We start from the raw sequence: 25,435 nt of genomic DNA on the forward strand, positions 1-25,435 counted from the left end.
TGCTCCCAGTCACGCTGACACACACTCTTACAGTCAACCTATTGACTGTCGTTGTAGGAGTGTGCACATGTGTGTGTGTGTGTGTGTGTGTGTGTGTGTGTGTGTGTGCGTGTGTAAAAAGCAAACAGAACCTTCTTACAGTAATACTAGTAATTTATATTGTTTTTGACTCTCATACATTCTCTCATTTTTTTGCCCTGACTTTATTACAGTAAAAGCCAACACATTTTAATAATACCTCTTTGCCATAAACTAAGCCTGCTCATTTGATGAAAGTGACAGATTGCAGAAATTATAAACCTTTATTATTACATCAAATAAGGACATAATTATATACTGTATATGCATTTTGTTTGTGTAAAAGTCATCAAGAAATCAACATCAATGACAGATGAAAATCCACTGCAACCATTCCATTGTGACTGGGGTCTCTGAGACCCCAAACAGGAATAATGCATCATTCTGAAACATGTTGTTAGTTCAATATCATTTTCAGTAATTCTCATAAACACATCTTTAGAGTTAAATCAAGCATAAGATTTTTGATGCTTCATTGGTCTTATGTAGTCAAGCTTATTTCAAAGATGCTAAAAATGACATGATGAGTGCAGTAAATGACACATGAAATTGCAATAAAAATCGGCACTGACATTATCTCTCCTAACTGGCAGAAATTAGAAAACAAAGAGAAATATGTCTGAATATGACGTTAAGTTATTCCAGTAAGTAAGATTTTTTTCTGTGAGTGTGTGTGAGCAAAAGTAGTCACGTCCATGTGCCTCCGCTGCATGCGTTCTGTTTCAGGGTCAATTCAATCTCAGTTCAGGAGGTGAACGGAAATTCCAATTCAGCAGCGAGCATTTCACATTTCATACCTGGGAGCTGAAGCTAAGTGGATCTAAGTGGACTTTAGGATCACTTAGAGTTACATTGAAGGTTCATGCTCCCCTTCCTGCCAAAAGATGTAGATAGATAGACAGATAGATAGATAGATAGATAGATAGATAGATAGATAGATAGATAGATAGATAGATAGATAGATACATACATACATAGATACATAGATACATAGATAGATAGATAGATAGATTCATACATACATACATACATACATATATACATACATACATACATATATACATACATACATACATATATAGATATATAGATACATAGATAGATAGATAGATAGATACATACATAGATTTAAAACTGCACAGAAGAGACTCTAATCCTGTCTCTCTCTCTCTCTCTCTCTCTCTCTCTCTCTCTCTCTGGCAGTGGGATGGGGGTCGCAGGATTACTTTCTGTCAGCAGTGTGACAGCTGTGTACATCTGGTTGTGTAGGGGCCTCTTACAGCTCAATCCACACGTCGTTTCGCCGGTGTCTGGGCCTCCGGACTCGCTGCCACTGCTCACCTCATTACCGACTGAGCCACACCTCCATCTGTCTGCCTAATATCTAAATCCTACTGCAGATTAGTGGGGGAGTCAGGGCCCTGAGGAGGAGGGTGGGGGGCGTGGGGGGGGAGAGTATCTGAAGGGAAACAAGATCCTGGAGGGAGGGTTTGTGCGTGGCACATGAGGTTTTATTAATGATCTCTATGGGTTGTGTGGTGGTGGGGTGGAGGGGATGGCGGCTGCTTTTTGGGTTGTGGATGGTAGTGGCTCGTTGGGGGGGCTTGTGACTGTGACTACTTTGTGCATGTGTGTGTCAAGGGTGAAATAGAAAAAGATGGACAGAAGGTATGAGCTCATAATCCCTCAAAGATGGTCTAAAATGTATGCAATCTTTATTCTAAAGTTTCTGTTCTGCATGCGAATCTTCATTTGAATGCTTGTCTTTATTCATACTTTTTTTTGTCCTGAAACTTTAAGGATATGTCTGGTGATATTCTGTGTTTTTCCTATTGTCAACAAATCACATGAAAAGACAAAATCAAATGATGAATTGATCCTATATTAACAAGTATTGTCTTTATATCCAAAGGCTAAAACGCATAACTGAGCCACACTTCCACACTGGGCGACATGTTCCTTCATTACAATGAACACAGACACCACCCTGCTGCACATAAATACATAATTTATTCTTGTCTGAGTAATGTTTGCTGAAATCAACAGTACCCCAGAGAAAGTTTATATTTGTGACCCGTTTTTAAAGATTTACATCTTCAGAAGGAAAAAATGGGCTTGGACAGAGAGCTACAGACAGGTAGGGATCTTGGAAAGCGTTAAGGGACGGACTAATACGTGACGATTTTTTTTTCATTGGATTTGTTGACAATAATAATAATATAGAATATCGCAAGAATGATCCTTTAACTGCTGATTACGATAACATGCAAGGCCACTCTCAGATCAATTGATTTTGGGCTAGTAGGGTTGAAAGTGCTATTTTTCTACCATTAATTAGGTCATTTTTTAACATTTTTAACATGAGTATTTGTAAGAAGTGCTGCTAGAAGAGAATATTATAGTTTCTTTCCACTCCTGCAAGTTTCTGTGTCAAAGAATAATAATAGTTGTTCACTTATAGTACCAATAATAATAGCTGGGGTTCAATTTCTAACACAGAAAATCATTTTTAGGTCAATCTAAATTATGGTATTACACATAATAAATCAATTTGTACTGAAAAAAATCATTAAATATGTTTATGTGGTCGATAAAGTGAAGTGATCAAATTTGTGTTTTTTACCGTTTAGAACAAAAATCTGTTTTTCAACCACTGTTTGAATTTAGTCAGTGAAAAGGAAAATGTGAACCCGCTGTTGGCTTTTTCTAATATACTGTCAGGACTAATGTGATGGGAAGAAAACAAGGTAGAAAGGTACATTTTTTTTTGCATTTTGGAAAAGTATATAAACCTCTTGGAATGAAACTGTAAAATCTGCTACAGCAGCTAAATCTGAGCCAAACAACTCCTGTAAAGATTACTCATTCTCAACTTTATCTTCATTCCTTCACATCAGCTTTTAATGATAGACCTTTTATGGTTTATAATCAAGGTTGGATGTGTCTATAAAGCACTCTGATAGCGTGTGGTTCAATTTTATGTGTCAATTATTGACTCATTGTTGAAGCTTAGAGACAGTAAATGACTACAGAGCTACTCGGCCTGGTGAACAGTATCTCTACTGTTCAAGGACTCTTTGGTCTGTGTAAAGCACCGAAGAAAACAAGTGGCATTTTTATCTGTTTTACTTACAACACTTTCTTTTGTTTTTGTTTCAGTTTTTGAGCTGAACCAAACCACCTGTATGAGTAAAACACTTCAGAGACACACAGATTTGGTCCACATAATCCTGTCTTTGTCTTTTTGTTGTTCAAACACTGAATGCATAACTTATCAATCATTAAAATCTTTTATGAATCAAAAAGGAGAAAAAACTTGTCAAGTAAAACTTGACTAATTGTCAAGTAATTATTATATAACGTGATATCATATGCAGACTGTTATGATTATGGATGGTTAAATACCTACAAATTTCTGTTGTACACTCCACAATAAATAATAAGGTGAGTGAAAATAAATCAGTGGGCAAATAGAAATGTTGAAAGTGACTGTAGTTCTACATGAGCCTATATGAGTGTGTGTGTTTACACTAAGTGGAGTGTGTGACTTCTAACACAGTTCTTATTGTCCAGACAGATTTTAAAGTTATCAGCCAATTCAAGAACATACTGTAATGACGAGTTCGGTATGTGTGTAGGCTACACAGAGTTGAGGCAGTGTGACACAATATGTATGAATGGGGATCATGTCTGACACTGTTCTCACTAAGTGCAAGGTTAAGATATGATCCTCTGGTTTGGGTGGCGTAGCAGGATTTCAGGATTATGGTAGTACAGTGCCATCTGGTGATCAAAATAGCATATGAATTGACAGTTTTGGTAATTATTTTAGTATGACTAGTATACCTTTCTATTATTTCATTACAAGTCAGTACCAAAAAACCATGAGCCTACAGGAGTCTGGACCAGAATTATATTAAAACAAATTAATCACTCCTGATTTCAAAGGCCAAATATCATCATGGTGTCTTTTATGATATTACAATGTTATTTTCAATGATATATTATGTGTGTTATATGTGTCTTTGTTCTTACATTTTTTCCTATTACATAAGAACATGTTTGCTTGTCACAAAGTTAAAGTACCTTTGCTCATAAAAAAGTGCCACAGATAAAATTGCAGAGCAGCAATGACGACCTAAAGTTTCTCACTTCTTGGTCTATTTGTTTTGTCTATTTTTATACTGGTGATAAAATGGCCAATGATAAGCAACGGGAAAGGAACATAAACAGATGAAATGTTGAGGCTACATACAGCCGCATAAACACTACATATCCCATGACCGCTCGGCTGTAAGGTGAAAGGTCGGGTCGCCTCGGTGACGTAGTAACAAACATGGCGGGGCTCGGTACGGTGCGGTGCTTATTTCGAAGCTACTATCGGGTGAAAAATGTCCAGAGGAGCCAGCAAATGTTGGTTAGATGTAGCGTCAGGACGCTTTGTAGCGGAACACAAGATAACGGTATGTAGGCTGTCATTGCTATCATTGTAACCGAGTAAAACTCCTAATTATGACACTGACCTTGTAACGTGTTTCGCTCGCCTCGATAGGATCCGTGTCAAACTCTGTTGACAAATCTGGTCTGTTTAATGTTGCTTTACGTATTGGCAGAGCCCTAGACCTTGCTGAAAGGTGTTTAATCTATTTTACAAATCGTTGGAGTCCTTGTATACATTCGGCCTTACAGTAGTTAATTATCTCTGTGATGAAATTTAAAGATTGTGATTCTAAGTGCTTTTCTAGCTAACTCGACTGCGCCTATATTTGACAGGAAAATGACTGTAACTAAGTTCAAAATTCATTTTAAAAAGTGAGTTTTAATCTTGAGAGGTACACGCGGTTGAAGAGTGGACACGCATGAATTGAAATATATTTTGCTACAGCTTTTATTGATGAGAAAGGCAGCTAGCAAAACATGGTGATATTAGAAAGGAGATTTGTCTGTGTTTTTTCATATGAGCAATAATAACACTGATCTTTATTTGTATGGCACTTTTCTTAAAATAATGTTTACAACGTGCTTTACATACAATCAAACCCAAAGAGACAGTGATGTAAAATCATCACAGATAAATAAATAATAGAGCTGAATAATAGAAAATAAAATAATAAAACAATAATAGTATTAAGAAAAATAGGAATTAAAGGTCATACAAGAGATAAAAACAAACAAACGATTAAAAACTGATGAAACCTTACAGAAAAACACAAAGACCCCTCAGTGGCCCCAAACTCCCAAACAGCAGTGGATAAGGAGTGATTCACATAGAAGCCTGTCTGATCAAGACGGAAGAGCCTTTATAATGTCCTTTGTTTAATTAACTCTGTTACGATTACATTCCAGTACCTTTCAATATAGCTCTAACAGAAATCATTGTTACAGTTGAAGGTAGCTTATACACTTAGTTTACTTCAAGTATTCTTATTCAGTTATTTATCATTTGTACAAGTCATTAAGTAATGTGTCTTTCTCTCCAGCCCTCTCAGACCATGCAAAGCCCCAGTTCACAGATCCAGCTGTGCAGGACATCCTCACCAGGATAACAGGCCTGGACCTGCAGAAAGTGTTCCGACCTATTAAACAGGAGCTGAGGCCGCCCACTTACAAACTCATGACCGAGGACCAGTTGGCACAGGTGCCCTTTTAATACACCATCATTTCTCAATCACAAACCCACATCATACCTCAGTAACAGCTGAGTCATACAGAGTCTTGTGTGTGTTTCCAGGCGGTGGAGTTAGCCACAGAGCAGGCTAAGCACCTGCTTAAGATGCCCCCTGTCTTACCAGAGAGGAAGCCCATCGACGATGTGCTGTCTGAGGACAAAATCCTGGATGGCATGGACACGGCCAAATACGTCTTCACAGACATCACCTACAACATCCCACACAGGGTAGACACATGGCGCTTTATTTATGTGCATGTGTGTAACTGGGGTTTAGAAGTGTTATTTCTTGGTGTGTGCCACAGCAGAATTAATGAGTTAGTACAATTTTAAGAGTATTAACATAAGAGAAGGTCAGGCTGAAAATTTAAAAATGGGGATTTGAGTGTGTTTTAACAAAATTAGGGATGGTGTCTGTAAAAACAAAGCATTTTAAACTGTGTATCCAATTTTGGAGGTATCAGCCTTGCTGTTTTTTGGTGGTGATGCTACACAAACTTAGGTGTTGATAGTTTCGGTTGTTTCTTTAATGTATTATTTAATTGCCCTTATGTTTTTACTTTTACATATATATTTAAAAGTGTATATATAATAAATATACCCCAAAGTCTTACATTTAAGTTGATCAAACCTGCAGATCTTTGATTGTCTAGGACTCATCTTTGTACTTTGTTGATGGATTCAGAAGGATTTTACATTGCTCAAATCTACCCCTTACCTATATAATGCTATTATTGTTCCTCCTCTCAGGAGAGGTTCATTGTTGTACGAGAACCCAACGGGACTCTTAGGAAGGCAAGTTGGGAGGAGAGAGACCGGCTCATTCAGGTCTACTTCCCCAAGGAAGGACGCAAACTCACAGCACCTCTCATCTTCAAGGAGGAGAACCTCAAGGTAAGAAAGTGTGAAAGGATTCTTTTTTGATTATTAGAGACGTGTTTTATCCCTCCTGCTTAAGTTACTGAAAGTGTCTGTCCCTCAGCTCTCTTGTCTTTCTTTCTTCTACTTTGTTTTCCTCTAAGCTCCTGCCATAGACCTTTTTCACAACAGACATTTTGACTTATCTCAGTTGGAAAAACACAGATGTTTCTAATGACATTAACAATGGCTTAGTTCTGTTCAAGTGTCCCAGTAAGCCGTGACAGTGAGCCAGCTTGCACAGTACCAGGACCCTGAAACTGATGCAGCTAAATGGAAAATGGTTTACACTTGTGCTTTTCTTAAAGTGACAAGACAAAATGTCCTCTTTGAAAAAGGCCTATTTCAGCATACCCACCAAGTTAATTGCCTTTAATTAAAGCTCATGTTGTACACTTGAGGTCTGAGGCTTGTACATGTAAATACTGTTTTCTCTGCAACTTGTTGTATCTGATACATTTTGCAGATGTGAATATTTTACTTTTTACCAGCTGTTTATTAGCACTTCATACAGGCACTTTCTCTTCTTATGATTTTTTTTGAGTTGTCACTTTCCCAGTGTGAACACACCATGTGCTCAAGATGTGCTTAAAATTAGTATGTAGAATGGAAATGGGACACAGCTCTTGTACTTTTTCTCACAGCAGGAAAAGTACAGGTGTAATTAATAACATTAATAATTCAGTTACAGCACCCTGGTATTGCGCCTGCAGGATCACTGACATGACTTACTGGAACACTTTTGAACACACAGTTGAACAGAGACAGCATTAGTGGGATTAATTACACCTGTGATCTTCTTGCTTTGACATCATCTGGCTCACTGCTATAAACTGGTAGAGATGTGTGTCCAACAAGTCTCCAGAGACTTTAATTTTCACTCTGTACTTCTCTCTCCATCAGATGGTGTTTTCTCAGGACCGTCATGAAGATGTGTTGAACTTGTGTCTGGTTCAATTTGAACCCGACTCTTCAGAATACATCAGGGTAGGATGACATTGAACTTCCTGTTATTTTGACCTGATGACCAACTGTGCTGGAAACTGTAGACTGTATTAAGCCAGTACAACCATGAAATTTCCTCAGTCACTTTCTATGTTTTCTTTGGGTCACTTGATCTGTAGTGTAAATTTGTAAAGTGTGAATTTGATGTAATCTGAAACAGCATTGAGCTGAGAATCGACAACACGCAGTGAATTTAGTGGGATATATTTTATTCATTGAAACAGTGACAACCGCAGTCTGTTAAAAAGGTGAAACATCAGCTCGGACAAGTGTGAAGAAATGAGACAAAATCACAATGAGGTCTGCATTCAATTATATGCAATCAAATGTGCTTTGTGTCTAGGTGCACGCAGCCACTTATGAAGACATAGACAAGCATAGCAAATATGAGCTGCTGCGCTCCACCAGACACTTTGGAGGAATGGCCTGGTACCTGGTGAATGCTCGCAGGGTGGATGGGCTCGTTGTGGACATGCTGAAGAAAGAACTGTGAGTTTGTGTTAATTATGCATGGATGCATGTTTAAGACCGTTATGTGAGACTGTTTTAACCCTAGCGTAACGGATGTGCTGGCTGGAATATGTGGTTTCAATGTCTTTGTTTGTTCTTTTTAAATTGAGCAACACACACCAGCCACTGATAGTATACCTGATGGCAAAGAGCTCTGACTTAAGTCCTTGTTGTGTGTGTGTGTGTGTATTCAGGATCCAGGATGCGGTGAGCCTTGTGTCTCTGTTCCATATGATCCACCCTCACAGTGAATCAGCCCAGGAAGCCGCCAGCCAGCAGGCCACTGGCACAGACCTGCTGAAGGTGAGAACATACTCAATAAAAAAAATCTCCTGACTCCTTGTTTTTTTCTTTTACCCTTCTACTCACTTCCCTATGTGTATATAGAATATTGACATTTTATCCAGGAATTGTCCAGGTCATATAAATGTTGTCCCGCGGGTATTAGGGTAAATCAGAAGTCAGTGTAGCTCTTGAGAGGTCAAGTCAAGGCCGTCTCATCTAAGGTTTCCTGTGCGGGAGGTTTGGGTTTTTCTCCAGCGTGGGAACTGCGGGGCCAGGCCCAGGACACATCAGGTCTTATTAGTGCTCACAGCCCCTTGGCCTTGAAGCAGAGGGGATGGACATTGAGAATGACAGCCATTTAATGTGAAAGGTTCGCAGCAGGAGACATGGGTGTCTGCCCACTACAGTCACTGTCATGCAAGGCCTCTCATTTAGTCATGGTTGATTGTGAAGCACTTTCTAAGCAAGTACGCCACCAATTCAATAAATACTGCAATTCTACAGTCTTATTTCTAGTCAGTTATGTACTCAGCCACAACTTTCAAGTAATTCTATTCATTTCGCTGACCTTTAAAATTTGTCCCTGCAGATCTATGCCCAGAAGGAGTCGCAGAGGTCGGGCTACATCGAACTGGCCCTGCAGGCATATGAACAGACTGCTGCTGAGAGCTCGGCTGCCTGACTGGCTCCCTCATAGATAGAAATATACAAATCCATCCATGAGGAATGATACCCACATCCAGAAAGGACAACGTGAAACTTGCCTCCCATATCTAAAATATGATTGCATTCAGTTCTTTCGCTGTTTGGGGTGAAGAGTAAAATGTGATACATGACTGTGAGAAAGCCATATACTTCACGGCAGTCAATTTGAGGAATTTGCATGGAAACCTACTGTATGGAGAGAAATTGTCTATGTATGTATTCCATTTGGAGCTCCGCGTCACAGCAAATGTGTCAAGTTAACGATGTACATAACAAAATAAAACAGATCTTTGTACTTGTGTGATGTGATGGAGTAAAATAACTTGAGGCCTCGCTGATGTGAAGAACTTTATTGACATAAGTTCACTTTTCAAGTCTAGGTAAACAGTACCATCCATCAGGATTTTTTCATAAGAGAAAAACAATTATCAAAAAACCTGTAACAGCAACATACTGTAGATTTCATATCAGTTTATTTGATAAACTGAAAGCAGCAGTATGTGTTGATTTGGTTTTGAGAAGTAAACATGCAACAAAATATTAAAACCACAAAGTGGTAATACAACCCAGTGGGGGTTTGTTCAACATTTCAGAATGCATTATTATGTAGAGAACACAGCAATTGGCAGACATAAAGGCAGCCTTGTACCACATAAAAGTAAAATACTGTTCTGATCAGCTAAACTCCAGCACTTTTATGAAAAATAAACTGTTTTAATGTCAGTTCAAGAATGGAGAATTCACCAGTGGCTTTGATAATGCCCTGATTGACAGTGGTGTTACATGAGGTATGAAGAAAAAGAGGTACGAAGAGTAATTATTACTGACTTGTCATGATGGTGTAAATTGCAGTCAGGAGTCACCTAGAATAGAAAATAGAAATCCCCAAATATCTAGATTGTTACTGTGAACTGATGACACTTAAACTACTAATACTTAATAAAACTGTTTCTTGGTGGTTACAATATGTCAACATAGCAAAAGAATTGTAAAAAAAAAGGCCACCAAGTTGCATCTTAATGTTACTAATTCCTACAACAAAGAAAGAAAAAAAATGATAAACGTGAAATAAGTTTAAAAGGGCATTGTAGTCAGGTTATAGTTTCACCTTGTTCAGGAAATCAGCCCTTTGTGTTTTTTTTTTTTTTTTTTGGTCACTGCTTTAAAAGTTGAAAGGTTTTGACTCATGAAAGATATCTCTCTCTAGTCATCCAAGAAATCTTCATCCAGGTTGACATCCGTGGTGTCGATATCTTCCAGGTCTAAATTTTCCAGATCCAGATCATCCAGCACCTACAGGGGAAAAATATCAGTGGATGGAAGTCAAAAGGCCCGGAGGTTCTGATTTTGTATTCAGAGCAACAACAAGTTCATGGCTACGTACAATTTTTCACGACTGTATTCCCGAAATTATTTATCTTGGTCATAAACTTGAAAAATGTTGTTTACCTCATCATTCAGCTCCGCCTCAAGGTCTTCTGCTGGTTCCTCCACTCCCTCAGGACCTGCTTCCTTCGCCACAGTCTCCACTGCAGGAGCTGCTGCTGCTGGGGATAAAACCTCTGGCTCAGCCTGCAGAGGCACAGCAGGTTCCAGGTTGTCCTCTGGCTTTACTGGGAGTGCTGTGGTTTGTTCCTCTTGTGCTGAGACTGGTTTCAATACTGGCATCGCATCGCCAAGTGGGTCTAAAAGTGGGTCATCGGCCAAATCTGGAAAACTCTGGACTGGGACTGGAACAAGCACATCCACCACTGGACTGTCTGTGTTATCAAAAGTAATGAGCTCCTCCACCGCTACGGGTGGTGGTACTTCCTCGGTAACAGGAGTCTCTTGTACTGCTGCTGCTGCTGCATCTATAATGGTTGGTGCTTCTGAAGAGACTATATCTTCTTCCAGTTCTTCATCAACAGGCATTCCCTCAGTTACTATAGCTTCTGATGCTGTTACATCAATATCAGCTGTTAGAGCAGTGGTTACTAGAGCATCCTCTGTTGCTATGGTTTCTGTCACCACTGCCTCACTTGGTGCTTCTTCTGTTGCCATGATGGTTTCTGATGTTGTCTCACTAAGAGAAGTTTCAGAACCACAAGCAGCAGGTATGACAGCAGTTTCTGGAGACATTTCCAGAACCTCCTCCTCAACCGGAGACCCAATATCTTCCACAGGACTGGACTGCTCCATCTCTGGCTCTTCGGGGGGAATGTCTACGATAGGCTCCTCTACTGAGACTGAAGGCTCTACCTCCACCTCCGCCTCCACCTCCACCTCCGGTTCAAATGCAGCCACCTCAGAGGACACTGGTGGTGCGAGTTCTGGGTCAACATGTTGTTCTGTTATGGTGACAGGCAGAGTAGGTGCTGCGGTTGTGATGGATTCTTCTTCCATTGTTGAAGCAGCATCGATAGACCCCTGCTCTTGGGGTATGGGCTCTTCCACTAACGGTGCTTCTGTAGGTGCAGCCTCTGTTATTGCTGCTGCAACAAGGGCTTCATCCATGCTCTCCACCACTTCCTGTAAACAGACCAAGCAGAATTACCATTCTGTTGTTTCGAATTCAGATATTCAATTAGTTTTTGTATTAATTTACAATTTTGGGTCATAGAGTTGGTGGACTATTTGAAATGATGAGCCCTTTTCAGACATGCAATACGTAACATTGCTGCCTGTATCTATCTGTTGAAGTGATGGCCTTTAGTCAGTCAGACAAAGCAGGTGTCTTCTCAGTAAATGTTTGTGACTGCTTTGTTCAGACATGAAGGAGTGGGTGGCACTGCTGAGAACAGCTGTGAGTGGCAAAGTTTAAAGATATGAAGGAAGGAAGGGTGTTGTCTGTTCTCACATAGATTGTATCAGTGACAGATTTTGAAACTTATTTTGCCACTGTTATGAGTATGAGGGACACTTGCCCACTCTTCTCACTAATCCACAAAAAATATTCCCATCAATTGAATGACAAGTTGGGACTCTCATTGAATTCCCATTTGCTCATGTTGCATGTAAAGTGTTTAACTGGAGATGTGTAATTTCATACAGTTGGCAGGGTGAAAGTGATTACTATTGTGGTTGTATGAGAGGTTTTTCCCTTCACTAAGAATGGAAAAAATATTTTTATAGACTGATCTGACATGAGAATAATATTATTAACAGAATTTATGACTGTGCTTTTAGAGGGCAGAACAAGACATGCATTTAATCTCTGTGTGTATTTGACATTGTGCTGCTGCAGCCTTTACATTAATGTGATGACATTCACTTCAGACATGCTGTGTGGGTGTGTTCTGGAAATGTTACTAGGTCCGACTTGGTAAGACTGTCATCCTGACTTTTAAAAGTGACTCGGGCAGTCATTCAGGCATGAGAGTGATATACAAAATTGACATCACATTTATGCTAAGAGGTGCATGTCTGAAAGGATGAGGTGCAGATTCTGGTCCTCACCTCTGGCTCAGTGATCTCTCCTTTTGTCACAAAACCTGCAGATTCCTCCAGAACATTACGGTCCTCATTTGGCTGAAAAATAGAGGAACAGACAAGATTAGGTCTGAAACATATTTGATCTTTGATTGATGCTCAAAGTATGAAGTCAACTTATGCAGCGATTAATCAAATTCTGTGCACATATTAGTATCAGAGCACACCTCGGTAAATAAAAGTTTTCTTATACAGTTCTTCTGACTTTTCCACTGACCATGATGAGTGGATATTCTGCAGCAGGTCTGACCCTGACATGAGTCTCCTTTAGGTACTGCTCAGCCAACAGGGTTTGTTGGAGGCCAGGGAACAGGTTGCTGTACTGGGTGGGGTCAGCCAGAGCATCTGCTGCCTTCTGGTTGACCTTGGAAAGACTCTCCTTCCACAGCTTCACCACCCTGGAGGAAGGGAGTGATATACAGCTCAGTGGAGATGCATAATGCAAATATGCACATACTGTACACAGATGTAGTCATGCAGACTCTTTCTATCATCAGAAAGTTTCAGGAATAGCATTATTCCTCCACTGATTTTGATTTGGAACTGAAAAATTCAGCAAATGCGGGTATTTATTACAAATTATAGATTGTATACACTGCACACTCATCTACACATAAACATCTTTACCTTGGCACATGGCTGGGCAGATATGTTCTTGCCAGGAATGCGGCCTCTGGCAAACGATCTGTTTTGATGAGAAGGTCCAGACATTTGTCCAATCTGAGCAAACATAGACAAAAAATGGTCATGACAAAAATAAATAAAAGATTTAAAAAATTGTGAACATAAACATATTCATTAAAATTTGGGTTCAAACATAGTTCCTTTTCCCAGCCCCCTCCTCTTCCCTCTACTCCTCAGACACTCACTTCCCCTGCATGAAGTAGGTGAGGAAGGCCACGTTGGTCTTGCCATCCCTCTCTGCCCCCTCAGCCAGTTTTCCCACCATGGTGGCGTTGCCCGAGGCAGTGGCCAGCAGCAATAATCCCCCATAATCCTGAGCTTGGTGTAGACACTCCTGAGCCAAACTAAACTGGCACTTTGTAGTAGCAAGCTCTGCCAGCTGCTTCCATTTCTGCTCTGACTGGAGCCGCCACATGTCAAGGTGCCAAAGAGACAGGAGAGAGGATTATCACAGGGAGAAAAGCATGAGCCTCAACAACAACACACTGTGAAGCAGTTACTAAGTACGGGTTGTGACTCACCTTGTAAGACCTCTAGAGCAAAAATGACTGATTCTTCATACATTTTCCTGCATATTATCAGTTACAAGTAAATGTTTGCTCATGGTAATGCATTTAAAGTTTCCGGACTGTCATTCTTAAAGTCGCAACACCTTCTATACATTTACATATGTATAGCTGTTAGCTATGCTAGTGGAGTGTCAGCCAGAGTCAACATCTATTGCATAGTTTTCCCATTGACCGAAATTTGGATTGATTGATTGAAATTTTGTACAGGAATTCATGGTGTACAAAGGTTGAATCCTACTGACTTCGGTGATCTCTGACTTTTTCTCTAGTGCCACGATGACGTCGGCATCTGTGGTTTTAAGTGAAATGTCTCGAAATGTCCCAGTACAGTACAACATACTAGTTGTATACAATATTTACTATATACTAATCTTCATAGTGTACTGTTTGAGTATATGAGAAATCAACACACTACATTGTTTTATACTTGCAGGAAATGATGCAAGTACAATGTGCAAAGGAAATCGGCCAGTTAAACCTAACAAAAAGACAGCAACGTGTTTTTTTTCCACAAAGTTGTTTCCTGAGGTGTTCCTGTAGATGTTTCATCATCATCCACTATTTTACTTTTTCCAGCTGTGAGTAGCTCCTCCATTTCCTTTGTGCATTGCACTGTGGGGGAACAGTGTGTACAGCACACTTAAAACTCAAGGGCTTTTTAGTATGCATAATGACTGTTTTGAGTTTAATTCATTTTGTCACTTTTCCAGTGCTCCCTACATACTGAAAACCTGCTTAGAATTAGTGTGTAGTGTGGATTTGTGACACAGCTTGTGTCTTGTTTTTGTGTGTGTGTATGTGTGTGTGTGTGCTCTGACCTCTGCCTCCAAGGCCAGTTGGTAGGCTGTCTTGAGCTCTCCCAGCTGCAGAGCCAGTTCAAACTTATGGTCTGGGTCAGTGGACACAGCCAGGGCCTGCTGTCTGAAGCCCTACACAATGTAAGCAACACAATACACAACAAGCACATTTTTATTTAAGCACAATGGCCAACAGTAGAAGACTAAATAAGTAGTACACAACTTCCAAGTATAAAGTAGTAGAAGAGACTGTGTGAGAAGCAAAACATTCCCTGGATTAAATACACTTTAAAAGAAACACAAGAATTCTGCCCAGAGGTTGTACCCCATCTGGTTGCCTGATGTTCTCTAAATAGCGAATTCATAAAAACCTGAATTTATAATCAGTTCAAGCAGAAAGAAAAGCACAGAGATGAGTGTGCACTTCCAAGGGCAAAGGCTAGAGGACACACATACCTGTTTCTCCAAAAAGAGGGCTACCCTAGTCCTCTGCTCCTTGGGGATTGTGGGGAGAACCTTGTCAGCCGTGCTGAAATCCCTCCTCATGACGGCTGTCTGGTATTCCAGTACTGACAGCAGCAGGGAGTAGCTGATAACATTCAGCTCCTTGTCTCCAAGGTACAGACGGTCGTCCTTGGGGATGTAGCCCAGCAGATACATGGTCCTACACAAAAGAAAATCTGCTTTTAATATACATTTAAAGCCACTTCTTTAAGAATGTTTTATGTTTTGGCTTTGTCAGATAGAAAGTAGAAGGAAGAGAAGGGAGGATGACACGAGACATCAAGTGGATTAAAAGCCATAATTAAATGGCATAAGTAAATTTTTCCAGCATGCCGGGCACACGGATGGACCTGATGTAATGCTGACAGTGCACATGTACATGCATCGTACCTGTCCATGTGAGCAATGGTGATAATCTCTCCGCCAACATAGTAGTTGAGTCTGTTAACAGAGCTGGTGTAGATGAAGCAGTCTCCCACCCAAACGCCTGTCTTCACCACCTCCTGGACCTCCCCCAGCACCTGCTCAGCACAGGAAAACAAGATAAGAAGACTTAAAAAATAATTCCTCTCCAGAGTATCTTGAGCTTCCAGAAAGATCACTCCACCATTCAATTACAGCATAGTCAAAAATACGCTTATATTGGTTTCTGACCTCAAAGGCGTCCTCGATCCCATCTTCCGTCATCTCTTCCTTGGACTCCTGGGCCGCTGCCACTCTCTCTGGCAGGTAGCGCAGCACAAAGAAAGACTCATCTGTGGCGATGCACACCAGCTCCCCAGAGTCAGACCAGAAGATCTAAAGACAGGAAAACAATAGAATAACAAGGAATATAAGGGGGCCAGCGCTTGAAAGAGTAACATTCATTATCAGAGTATGACTCACGTGTTTCGGTTGAATCTCGATGCGGCGGATCAGTTCGGCGTTCTCCCAGTCGTAGAAGGCCAGGCCACTGTTTGACCTCACTCCCAGTAAGAAACCACCAAAGATACCTATTAGACAAAGAAATCATTAGCATTTCACACAATAAAGAACAAATACTGTTTGCCCACACAGCTTTCCATCAGATCACATGTGAAAATATGAAATGATGCTCACCTTCAGCCCCAAAGTCAGGTTTGAAAGCCTTCTTCTCTTTGAAGTTCTTAAAAATTTTGACCATACTGTTTCCTTCCCTTATAGCATACCTGTAAATATGATGCACACATTTAATGCCACACCTGAAAATGGAGTGACTTACCCTTGGTATATAGTATGTGGTACAGTTCTGACTGGTTAAGATGTTTAGGAATTCAGACTTACTGTGAGGAGTCATGCGCCCAAACAAACTCTTGAGCTGAGCCAAAGCTTTTGTTCCTCAGGGCCATGGCAGTGTAGATGATATACTCCCCATCTCCACACACCACTACAAACCTGCCAATACACAAAGAAAAAATACATATCTGGATACCAAATACCATTTTGAAAGCTCACAAAGTCCACCAAGCATGCATGCATTTTTACTATAATAAAAAAATCAAACAGTATACAGTCAGAATCCAGCATAATCTGGATATGGAACATGTTTTCACCAGGTATAAAGGAATCAGTAAATGTCCTCTGATTGGTTTACACATATACTGTCATCAACACTGTTTCCATCCACTGTCTGGTCTCTCACCTCCCGTTGGGGCTGTGCTGGATGGTCTGGGGATAAATCTCACAGCTACCCATGTCTTTGATACTCAGCAGCAGCTTCTCTCCATCCTTGACCTCTGCCTCTCCCATGGCCTTCAAGTTGGCCTGCTGCACTTCAGAGTGGCGAGCCCACATGACCTTCCCACTGGAGTCCATGGACATGGCCGGCTCCTCCCGACCCAGCTGGGACAGAGAGGGAGAGGAAAGAGGAGGATGAGGTGCAAGATATGAAAAATAGATGAGAAAAGATCATTGTGTTAAAGGAGGGGCGCCATTTGAATATCACAGGTCAATAAATGTTCCATCAGCTTACACACAGCTATCTGCTATAATACTCCAGGTGACTGCCCATAGCTGCTGATAGCTGCTGATGCAGATAGAAAGGTCATGTCCTCTATTTTCTTTGAATATTTGGATGTTTTAACAACCTGAGGTGCCGTTTGCAGTTTAAAATTCAATGTTAATGTTCAATTTTCTTTTGACACAAGATTACTGACCCTAACCCAAGCGCTGATTGATTGGACCTGGTGCAGAAGTTAAACTGGCCTGTAAACTGCACTGGGGAAAACGTGAACTACGTGATGTTTAATCTCAAAATGTATAAAAAGCTGAAATTTTCCAATATAAGTGGTTCATATCATCCTCTTCCTATGGATTTAAAGTGCTTGGAATAGGTTTTGTTTTCTTCATGAGCTCTTTATTCTTAAGATAAATTATTGTTTGATAGTCACATGAATGCTGTAAGATCATGACCCTTCTTGACCTGTTGGCCTACTTGTGATCAGCCCTTTAATTTAGGAGTTGCAGTTCCTTCTATTCTTGACTACAGTATAGTACATAAAGCCTAAAACATAATATATGAAAATATAGATATAGATAGATAGTGCTATATACAAAACAACAGCACAGTATACCTTGATGATGATGCTTCCTTCATCATAGCCCAAAGCCACACTGTTGGAGCCAGGCTGGCCACAGATACACCACACCCTCTCCATGCCATAGTTGAGTGTGTTTTCTAGTCGGTAGGTGTTGGAGTGCCACACTCGAACAGTGCCTAATGAAAAAATAGAGAATCAAATAGAAAAAATAATGCTGTGCTGACTGTACTATATAGTTACTGTATGTCTGTGTTTAAAATGCTCCATTAAATCACACAACCCACCGTCCTCAGAGCCTGTGAGGATGATTGGCAGCTCGGGGTGGAAGCTGACGCAGGTCACATTCTGGGCATGACCCTCCAGGGTCTGAACACAAGTTTTGTTCTAGGAGAACACAGACAGCAAAAACACTCATCACAAAATGCTATTAAAATACTTCAGTACTATAGAAAAGTGTTGTATGTTATTATGTGTTTTTATGTAGACACTATTAATGAGTGTATGCTACCAAAATGCAACATTAAACATCAACATGAAGTATAAAATGCTACTGGAGTGCATGTATGTTTTATTTGATTACAGACAAGCCATCATCATAGGTTTTTTTTAAAACTAGATATTTAGTTTTAAAAATTCCGTGAATTGTAGACAAATATTTCGTTTTTGAAAACTGATACACTGCACTGTAGAAATACACTACTGTTACTCAGTTACACTACTCTTTACTACTACTGCCACTGTAACATCTATTTTTACATACATAGTACTATTATAGCTTATGTCTAATCCCCAGTTAACAAACTGACAGATTGACACAGGATGCTGAGCAAAAGAAAATACCTGATAATCCCAGATTTTGACCAGGCGGTCATCAGCCCCTGATATGAGGTAGGGTTTGTCTCCTCCGCTGTAGTAATCAATACAATTCACTCCCTTTTCATGGCCCTCCAGAGTGAAGTTAGGAGTCCTGGAGCCCAGCTGCCACACCTTCAAAGTTGAAACATGTCGAAATAGTGTATGGGACAGTGAGCAAGCAAGGTAAGTTGATGCAGTCTGACTTACAGGATGGGTTAAGGGTATTTGATGGATGCATTATAAATATCAGTGTATCCATTTTTTGTAACTGGTGGAACAAACTGAACAGTGAATTTTGCTTCTGGCTGTGAAGGAAATGATCCTACTTTTTGTCTCTTTCACCTTCACCTTCACAGCACCTTTGTCATGTTTGTACCTTAAAGCAATCTTCTACGTGCTCTTAAAAATGTTTACATATGTGTGTGTGTGTACCTTAATAGTTCTGTCCAGCGAGGCGCTGGCAAACTGGTTGTTGTCTTTGGGGTTGATGACAATCTGCATGACGTAGTGCGTGTGTCCCTCAAACACCTGAGTACATGCCCACTTTCTGTCCCAGTCCCACAGTTTGATCAGCATATCGTCTAAAAAAGATACACACACATAAAATATGACAATGAGTGTATACAGTTAGTAAAGCTGAAGGTCTTAAATCCCCTCATGCACTCAATTTTAGATAGATTTAGAATGTGCACATACACTAGACCTACTGGACAGCAGAATATATTGTTAACAAATATATCAGAACAATTCATAACTATTTGTCCATGAGTGTGTTCTTGTTTTAGTCTTTCACTTGATAGTACCTCTATAGAAATATGTGGTTTTTGGGGTGTTTTGTGTGGGTGTAGTTCTTTCCTACCACTGCTGGTGAGGATATAGGGCTGCGTAGGGTGGACAGCGATGCAGCGGATGTAGTCAGAGTGAGCCTCAAACATGTGAACTCTCTCCAGAGTGTTGTAATTGAACACACGGATGTGCATATCATCCTGGTGGGAGAACAAACAGATTGATAAGTGCATTTGGCCCACAACAGGTGATTGATGAAAGTACATCTAAAAGGAGTGAGTGTTCGCAGAGTGAGTGCTCACACAAAGGAAAAGTAACAGAGGACTGTTCAAATATGACTGTTTAATGTAGGAGGAAAAATAAAGCAACTGAATTCAACTGACTTCAGATACGGAAAAGATTCATAAACATTTAACACACATATATATTCTCCAACTGAGTTACAATACTTACTGATCCAGCAATCACCCAGTGTTTCCTGGCTACAAACCTGGCCACTCTGACAGGCAGATCACACACCTCAAAGATTTTCACCATCGTCTACACAAACACAAACACACACACACAGAATTCAAGATTATTAACATTACACAGAATGTATTTCCATCCATTTAAAGATCAGAAAGTTGAGTTGATTGTGTTTCCGAGGGAATGACTCTATGGGTGATTAGGTGATTGATCAGTGAAGTGATTGCATGATTAGATGAGTGTGTGTCTGACTGACAGTGACCTGTGTCTCATGGTTCCAGACCACCACACTGCCGCTGTAGAGGCTGGCCACCATCCACGGCTCAGTGGGATGCAAATCCACACTCTTCACCCGGTCGGACCGAGCCGTCAGCTTCCGCTTGATGTCCAACCGCAGAGGCTACGGAGGGAGACAGACAAAAAGGAAGACACATGATGACCAAAGAAGGTATCTGATCAGATAACTCATCAGCTCCTCTCAACAACAGACAGTTTATGTAAAAAATAACACTCAACAAGAAGACAATAAGCAGTCTGTATTTAAAAATATCATATTCTATATAGCAGGTTTTGCACTGTAGACACTTTTTTATTCAGAATGACCTATATCTGTGAAGGCTGGGAGATTTCAGTATTTCAATTTAATTCTACTCGAACAGGTTTTGGAGATAGTTATGGAGGGGGCGTGTCTGTTGATACTTCCCATTCCACATTTTTTATGCATGCCTGCTCCAGAATGACTGGGTCCTTTCAAGTCTTTTCATGTCAATGAATATATTAAGACTTTTCATTAATCAGCTTATATTATTAATATATGAAAATGTAAATCCCCTGCAAACAAATCTAAAGACTTTGTCATATTATGCAAAAATGTTTTTTTTTTTTCCTGTGCTGGTTTAACCATGTTGATCATTAAATTGTTGGAGTTTGTAAAACCTGTTGTTGCATGTGGCTGCTGAATGAATCGTACTGTACTGTATGTTTTGCATGGAGTTTGCATTTCTAATCTTTGAGATTAAGCATAAAAGTTATTGTAAACACATAAAGGCATGTTCCACTGACATGAGAACAAGAAAACAACAAACAAACTACATTTTATAAAGTATTTTGCTTGTTTGTTTCGCCTACCATGTTTCCACGTCCGTAAGTCCGCGGTGCTGTACACTGAACAGACCGGCCTCCCAGCTGCCCTCGTCGGGCTTCGTTTGTGGATCGCTCAGGAAAACTTTTGTCACAAGTGAACCACACTAACAACAAGATTACGTCCGGTATGACTTTTCACAATAAACTTCAAAGCAGTAAGGACTGAAAACTTTTGGGAACCACATAAAATTATAAGGAAAATTATGTGTGGAAGTAAAATGACAAAACCATAAACATATTTAACGTAAAACTCAAATTCTATTTTGCAGTTTTCACCATTAATCAGCAAAATTAAGAGAAAACTAATAACCAGTAATGTTTACTCATAGCAGAAATTTGCCTCAGCTTAAAATATTTACACGCAGTTCAAAGAACAGTGTTGTATCATACATATAATAGTTATATGTGTGTTTATCTAAACAACAAATGGACATACATCAGACTACAAGATCAGACTGTTACTGTAAAAAGGGATGAAACAGTACAAGTGTGTGTGGAAGTGCAATCAATCAATCAATAAAATATGTGTAATGTAACTGTACTGACTATATACACATGCATTATGTGGTTTATGTGCAGTATATACAACCAGCTTAGATTGACATTTGATAATTATCTACAATATATGTATGTGTTATTTCACAATGTGCACATTAAACTGTAATATTTATAAATTTAAAGTGATATACCAGTGCTTTCCCAAAGCTGTATTTTTGTAGTGACCATTATGTAACTAACAACAGTTTGTTTTTATTCCAATATATTTTTTAATCATTTAATTCGATGCTGTTGCGTAAATTGGCGGTTTAATTTTGACGACAGATCTCCCCTTTTCCGGTTTACATCTGTCTGCCGCTGTCTGACTTGACGCTGCTTCTTTTGGCGACGTGGATCCTGCAGCGCTTCCTGTGTGGAGTAGCTGGAGATCCGGCAGAGAGGCAGAACATGTTGTACCTGCCCGTGAGCTCGTTCCACACTGCAAAAAGTACAGACTGCAGGCTACAACCACACCAAGCAGCAGTTAGACTCTTTAAATCTAAATCCCCACAGTTTACTAAAGCGAAGGCAAACATATGACCACGGGTTAAAATAATCACGTGTGCCATGAACATCTTAAGAAGTTCAGCTTGTTATATGATACTGCAACCAATTTTATTTCGACTTTTTTTGCAGTACATTACAGCCTTTCTCTTCATATGATTTTGTATATTCAAGTCATAATTTCCATACAATAGAGAATCACGGCCTCATGAATCTGCCACGAACAAAATGTCCCAAAAGTGATACTTGAAAAAGAAAAGGAAACTAAAAAAAAAAAAAGAAAACTGTTTTCAATCAATTTATTACAGGTCTTCACAGTCACATTATAAATAGACAGCAACATGCAATACACGACAGTTTTGAGCGGTGATAGTTTGTTCCCATCTTATTGTGCCTTCTTAAACACTTGGTGGCAGACTTTGTCGAGCACAGTGATTTCCTGAAAGAGAAGAAACAGACCTTTAGACTGGCAGTCCAACATGATGTAACAGATGGTTCATTATCTCCTTTTATTGTTATTGCCTACAGATATGAAACAAATCAATCTGATCTAAATGAGGCTTTGAAGAGATTCCGTTGGGCAAAGTGACAAGAGAAAGTGTTTTTTCTTTTTATATTTTTTTTGGTGTTTACTTTGTTGGTTAATGTGGCCAACTCGTGTCTACATCTACAAGCTCCTGCTGCAGCAATATCCACACAGGAATATTTCATTTCTTGGGGAACATATCAAAACTTTTACAGCCGTGTCCCATGTGCGTCACCCTCCTGCTCTTACCTGATGTAGCATGTCTCCTTCGATCCAGTGTTTCCAGCCACGATTTTCCTTCTCTCCCTTCTGAACACACACCAGCTTGTCACCATCCCAGGTAACCAGCGTCTGTAATGTCACATATTCAAACTACTGTTTTATAACTGCTGTCAATGCATATACCGTTACTTTCAGTCATTTGGTGAAAACTATTTTTCAAAAACTCAGAAAACGGTCCCACCTTGACCTTCCGGTTGTCCAGGCCCTTTGTGTGCTCCTCAAACTCCTCTCCAATGGTGAAGTTGACCTCGTAGTTCCTGAAGGTGCTCAGGGTCTTTGTTTCAAACTTGTCCCCGTTCTGGACGATCACTTTTGTCTGATGCAGGTGGGAAGCGATCTTTCTGGTGGCAAAGTCAATGTCTGCAAGCATGAACACATGCACAATTTGGCAAGAGCTTTATGGAGTTGCAAAAAGAAAAAAAAAAAAAAAGAAAAAAAAAATCTCATCCTGGTTTGGCATGTGGTTTGACTTTTTTTCTACTTTATGACTGCACAGATGCACCGCAAGCACACATCCACACAGACACACATGACACCACAGGCCACTTATTATGATTCCTCTCCTAGCCCACTGGTCTTCTGACAGTCTCATTTACCCTTTAAAAACGACCTTGCTCCCAGTCAGAATAGGCCTAAATGAGTTTCTCCGCCCCGCTCAGCATTGGGCCCTGCCAAAGAAAACCACCCACCCTGACCATTTTGATATATTCATATCCCATTTGCCCTCAAGTGAAAATTCAATTTCTTCCCATCACTCTTACAGATGAGGCCCCTATATTTACCCATCTAAATGATATTTTTGACCCATTTCCATAAGGATGTCATTTTCCCATCCGCTCGATGGAAATGAGGTGCCGTGGAAGAACGAGGCATTCAGGATTCCCCCGGATTTGTGTGAGCTCAGTGTACCGGGGTTGTTTTATGAATTGCAGATAGAATCGTGAATAATGAAAAGTGTTTCTGGGCTTGATCAATGGTGCTCTTTTTTTTTTTTTCCTTTCAAATTATGAGCTGGCCTGCTGCCTGATCCAGGGTCGGAATCTGTCTTCCTTCTCTGGGATCAGGAGGATGAAAATGCAGAAAGGAGTGAATCAATATTTATTTGGCGTGGTAACAGACGGCAACCGCTCTCAGAGTGGAGGTTAACTTGGCCTGACAGCAGCTCAATGAGGAAATGAAGCAGTGCCACAGCATTCTTCTTTTTTCCTTTCTCTCTCTCCCTCACACTGACGCTCTCTCTCTCTCTCTCTCTCTCTCTCTCTCTCTCGCTCCTGCTGTCACACTCAGACTCTTCTCTCATCCACAGTTTCTGCTCAAGTCTTCCTTCTCACTTGGCTGCATTTTTAAAGGTTACCGTCTAATTGATCTATGTGTTTTAATGAGGGTTACAAGCCATATTCTCTATTTCTTTGACGTTATACCTTCATTTAACCAATTCAAGATCTCAAAATTAAGAGCAGGCAGTATGCAGGCAACTCACCGAGGGCCTTCATGACTTCCTCGAAGTTTTCGTTGCTCACCATCTCCCAACGTCCATTATAGTCTGCAGGCATTTTTGACTGGTCTGTGAGTCAAGGTAGCAGCTTGTCTTTAGATTCGTTTGTCAGACTGACAGCTCAAGGAACCAGCCCTTTATATACACTCTGTGTGTGGGTGTGTGTGTGTGTGTGTGTGTGTGCATGTGCATGTGTGGACCAAAGGACAGGGTCCGCCTGATAATTCCTTAAGGGCAGTGTGTGTGTTTGGTGTGTGATGTAAAGTTCAGGTTTACATTGTGCATTGTGAACACACTACTTCTCTACATGGACTGTGTGTTGATACAAATATCATATGACCTGGATATACAGACTTGTATGTCTGTGCTATAAGTGTGCGCACATAGACTTGGATGCACTTAGTCTACTGCACTTTTACCCATTTCCTCCCAGCAAGCCAGCATCTGCAATCACTCATTTCAAAATGCTGGCATAAGCAGGGAAAGAGACGAGTGCTGATTACCTCAGTTGACTGTTGACTGCTCATAAGTTTATGTCTCAAGTCTTTTGGGGCTTGCAGTGGAAAGATCCCTTTCTGGTTTCATGTCAGAGAACAAAGTTTTTAACTTCATTGGGAGAAATTTTGTTGACACAAATGCAACTCCACAAGACCGCAGTTCAATCCTTATTTCACAAAAAATGTCTCAGAAGTTTCTTCACTCTTTTTTTTGGAATCAGTTCAAGATAAAACACCTATGCCTCAATCAGCTGGAGCTGCTTTATCAACAAAAGAGTTTCTGTGTACCTACTCATCCCAGTGTTTTTGTGTGTTACATGTCCAAGGAGCCCAGCTGCTGTCTTATGCAAAGTGGCTGATTGGTATGGGTCAAGGCCACAGTCTAACTGACTGCAGTTCATTATTTATGTTTAAGAAATGTGAAATGGATTTTGCGTTGCCATCTAATACCTGCTTCTGTTCTTTATCTCAGACATCACCAGAGACTGTCTCTCAGCAGCAGCCATAATCAATACAGTTTTCTCTCTGGATCTCTTTCAGAGGAGCTGAAGTGCTTTCAAAGAGCATACAGTGAAAAAAAAAAAAAATGC

The 25,435-nt window shown here is 40.2% G+C and overlaps 3 protein-coding genes across 3 annotated transcripts; 1 reads left to right on the top strand and 2 right to left on the bottom strand.

Moving 5' to 3' along the window:
• Window positions 1–4,382: 4,382 nt before the first annotated feature.
• mrps22 (mitochondrial ribosomal protein S22) lies at window positions 4,383–9,473 on the top strand. Its single transcript, XM_044354466.1, has 8 exons — window positions 4,383–4,541; window positions 5,559–5,716; window positions 5,810–5,974; window positions 6,497–6,640; window positions 7,568–7,651; window positions 8,013–8,158; window positions 8,374–8,482; window positions 9,054–9,473. Exons 1-8 carry the CDS (start codon window positions 4,415–4,417, stop codon window positions 9,144–9,146), a joined length of 1,026 nt encoding a protein of 341 aa, XP_044210401.1. The 5' UTR covers window positions 4,383–4,414; the 3' UTR covers window positions 9,147–9,473.
• A 31-nt stretch (window positions 9,474–9,504) lies between these two features.
• Window positions 9,505–21,178, bottom strand: LOC122984136 (coatomer subunit beta'-like). Its single transcript, XM_044354464.1, has 22 exons — window positions 20,990–21,178; window positions 20,124–20,261; window positions 19,847–19,933; window positions 19,467–19,593; window positions 19,040–19,188; window positions 18,593–18,739; window positions 18,037–18,136; window positions 17,786–17,928; window positions 16,855–17,054; window positions 16,497–16,607; window positions 16,293–16,381; window positions 16,080–16,186; window positions 15,849–15,992; window positions 15,585–15,715; window positions 15,147–15,354; window positions 14,712–14,822; window positions 13,510–13,724; window positions 13,268–13,360; window positions 12,858–13,038; window positions 12,608–12,679; window positions 10,619–11,680; window positions 9,505–10,462 (listed from the first exon to the last, which is right to left on the bottom strand). Exons 1-22 carry the CDS (start codon window positions 20,990–20,992, stop codon window positions 10,373–10,375), a joined length of 3,708 nt encoding a protein of 1,235 aa, XP_044210399.1. The 5' UTR covers window positions 20,993–21,178; the 3' UTR covers window positions 9,505–10,372.
• A 1,152-nt stretch (window positions 21,179–22,330) lies between these two features.
• On the bottom strand, window positions 22,331–24,655 carry LOC122984128 (retinol-binding protein 2-like). The gene is made up of 4 exons (XM_044354453.1): window positions 24,334–24,655; window positions 23,035–23,213; window positions 22,821–22,922; window positions 22,331–22,484 (listed from the first exon to the last, which is right to left on the bottom strand). The coding sequence occupies exons 1-4, from the start codon at window positions 24,404–24,406 to the stop codon at window positions 22,431–22,433; spliced, it is 408 nt and encodes a 135-aa protein (XP_044210388.1). The 5' UTR covers window positions 24,407–24,655; the 3' UTR covers window positions 22,331–22,430.
• Between the last annotated feature and the right edge of the window lie 780 nt (window positions 24,656–25,435).

The sequence above is a fragment of the Thunnus albacares genome, chromosome 6 (assembly GCF_914725855.1).
Source record: "Thunnus albacares chromosome 6, fThuAlb1.1, whole genome shotgun sequence".
In the NCBI taxonomy this organism is placed as follows: domain Eukaryota; kingdom Metazoa; phylum Chordata; class Actinopteri; order Scombriformes; family Scombridae; genus Thunnus; species Thunnus albacares.

Excerpts from the sequence above, each read along its gene's own strand:
- LOC122984128 (XM_044354453.1), bottom strand. The coding sequence starts at position 24,406 with ATGCCTGCAGACTATAATGGACGTTGGGAGATGGTGAGCAACGAAAAC. Across the intron at positions 23,214-24,333 it reads GGAAGTCATGAAGGCCCTCG|ACATTGACTTTGCCACCAGA; the intron begins GTGAGTTGCCTG and ends TCATGCTTGCAG. Across the intron at positions 22,923-23,034 it reads TGGACAACCGGAAGGTCAAG|ACGCTGGTTACCTGGGATGG; the intron begins GTGGGACCGTTT and ends GTGACATTACAG.
- mrps22 (XM_044354466.1), top strand. The coding sequence starts at position 4,415 with ATGGCGGGGCTCGGTACGGTGCGGTGCTTATTTCGAAGCTACTATCGG. Across the intron at positions 6,641-7,567 it reads TCAAGGAGGAGAACCTCAAG|ATGGTGTTTTCTCAGGACCG; the intron begins GTAAGAAAGTGT and ends TCTCTCCATCAG. Across the intron at positions 8,159-8,373 it reads GACATGCTGAAGAAAGAACT|GATCCAGGATGCGGTGAGCC; the intron begins GTGAGTTTGTGT and ends GTGTGTATTCAG.
- LOC122984136 (XM_044354464.1), bottom strand. Across the intron at positions 15,993-16,079 it reads TCGAGATTCAACCGAAACAC|ATCTTCTGGTCTGACTCTGG; the intron begins GTGAGTCATACT and ends TCCTGTCTTTAG. Across the intron at positions 10,463-10,618 it reads AGGCGGAGCTGAATGATGAG|GTGCTGGATGATCTGGATCT; the intron begins GTAAACAACATT and ends TTTCCCCTGTAG.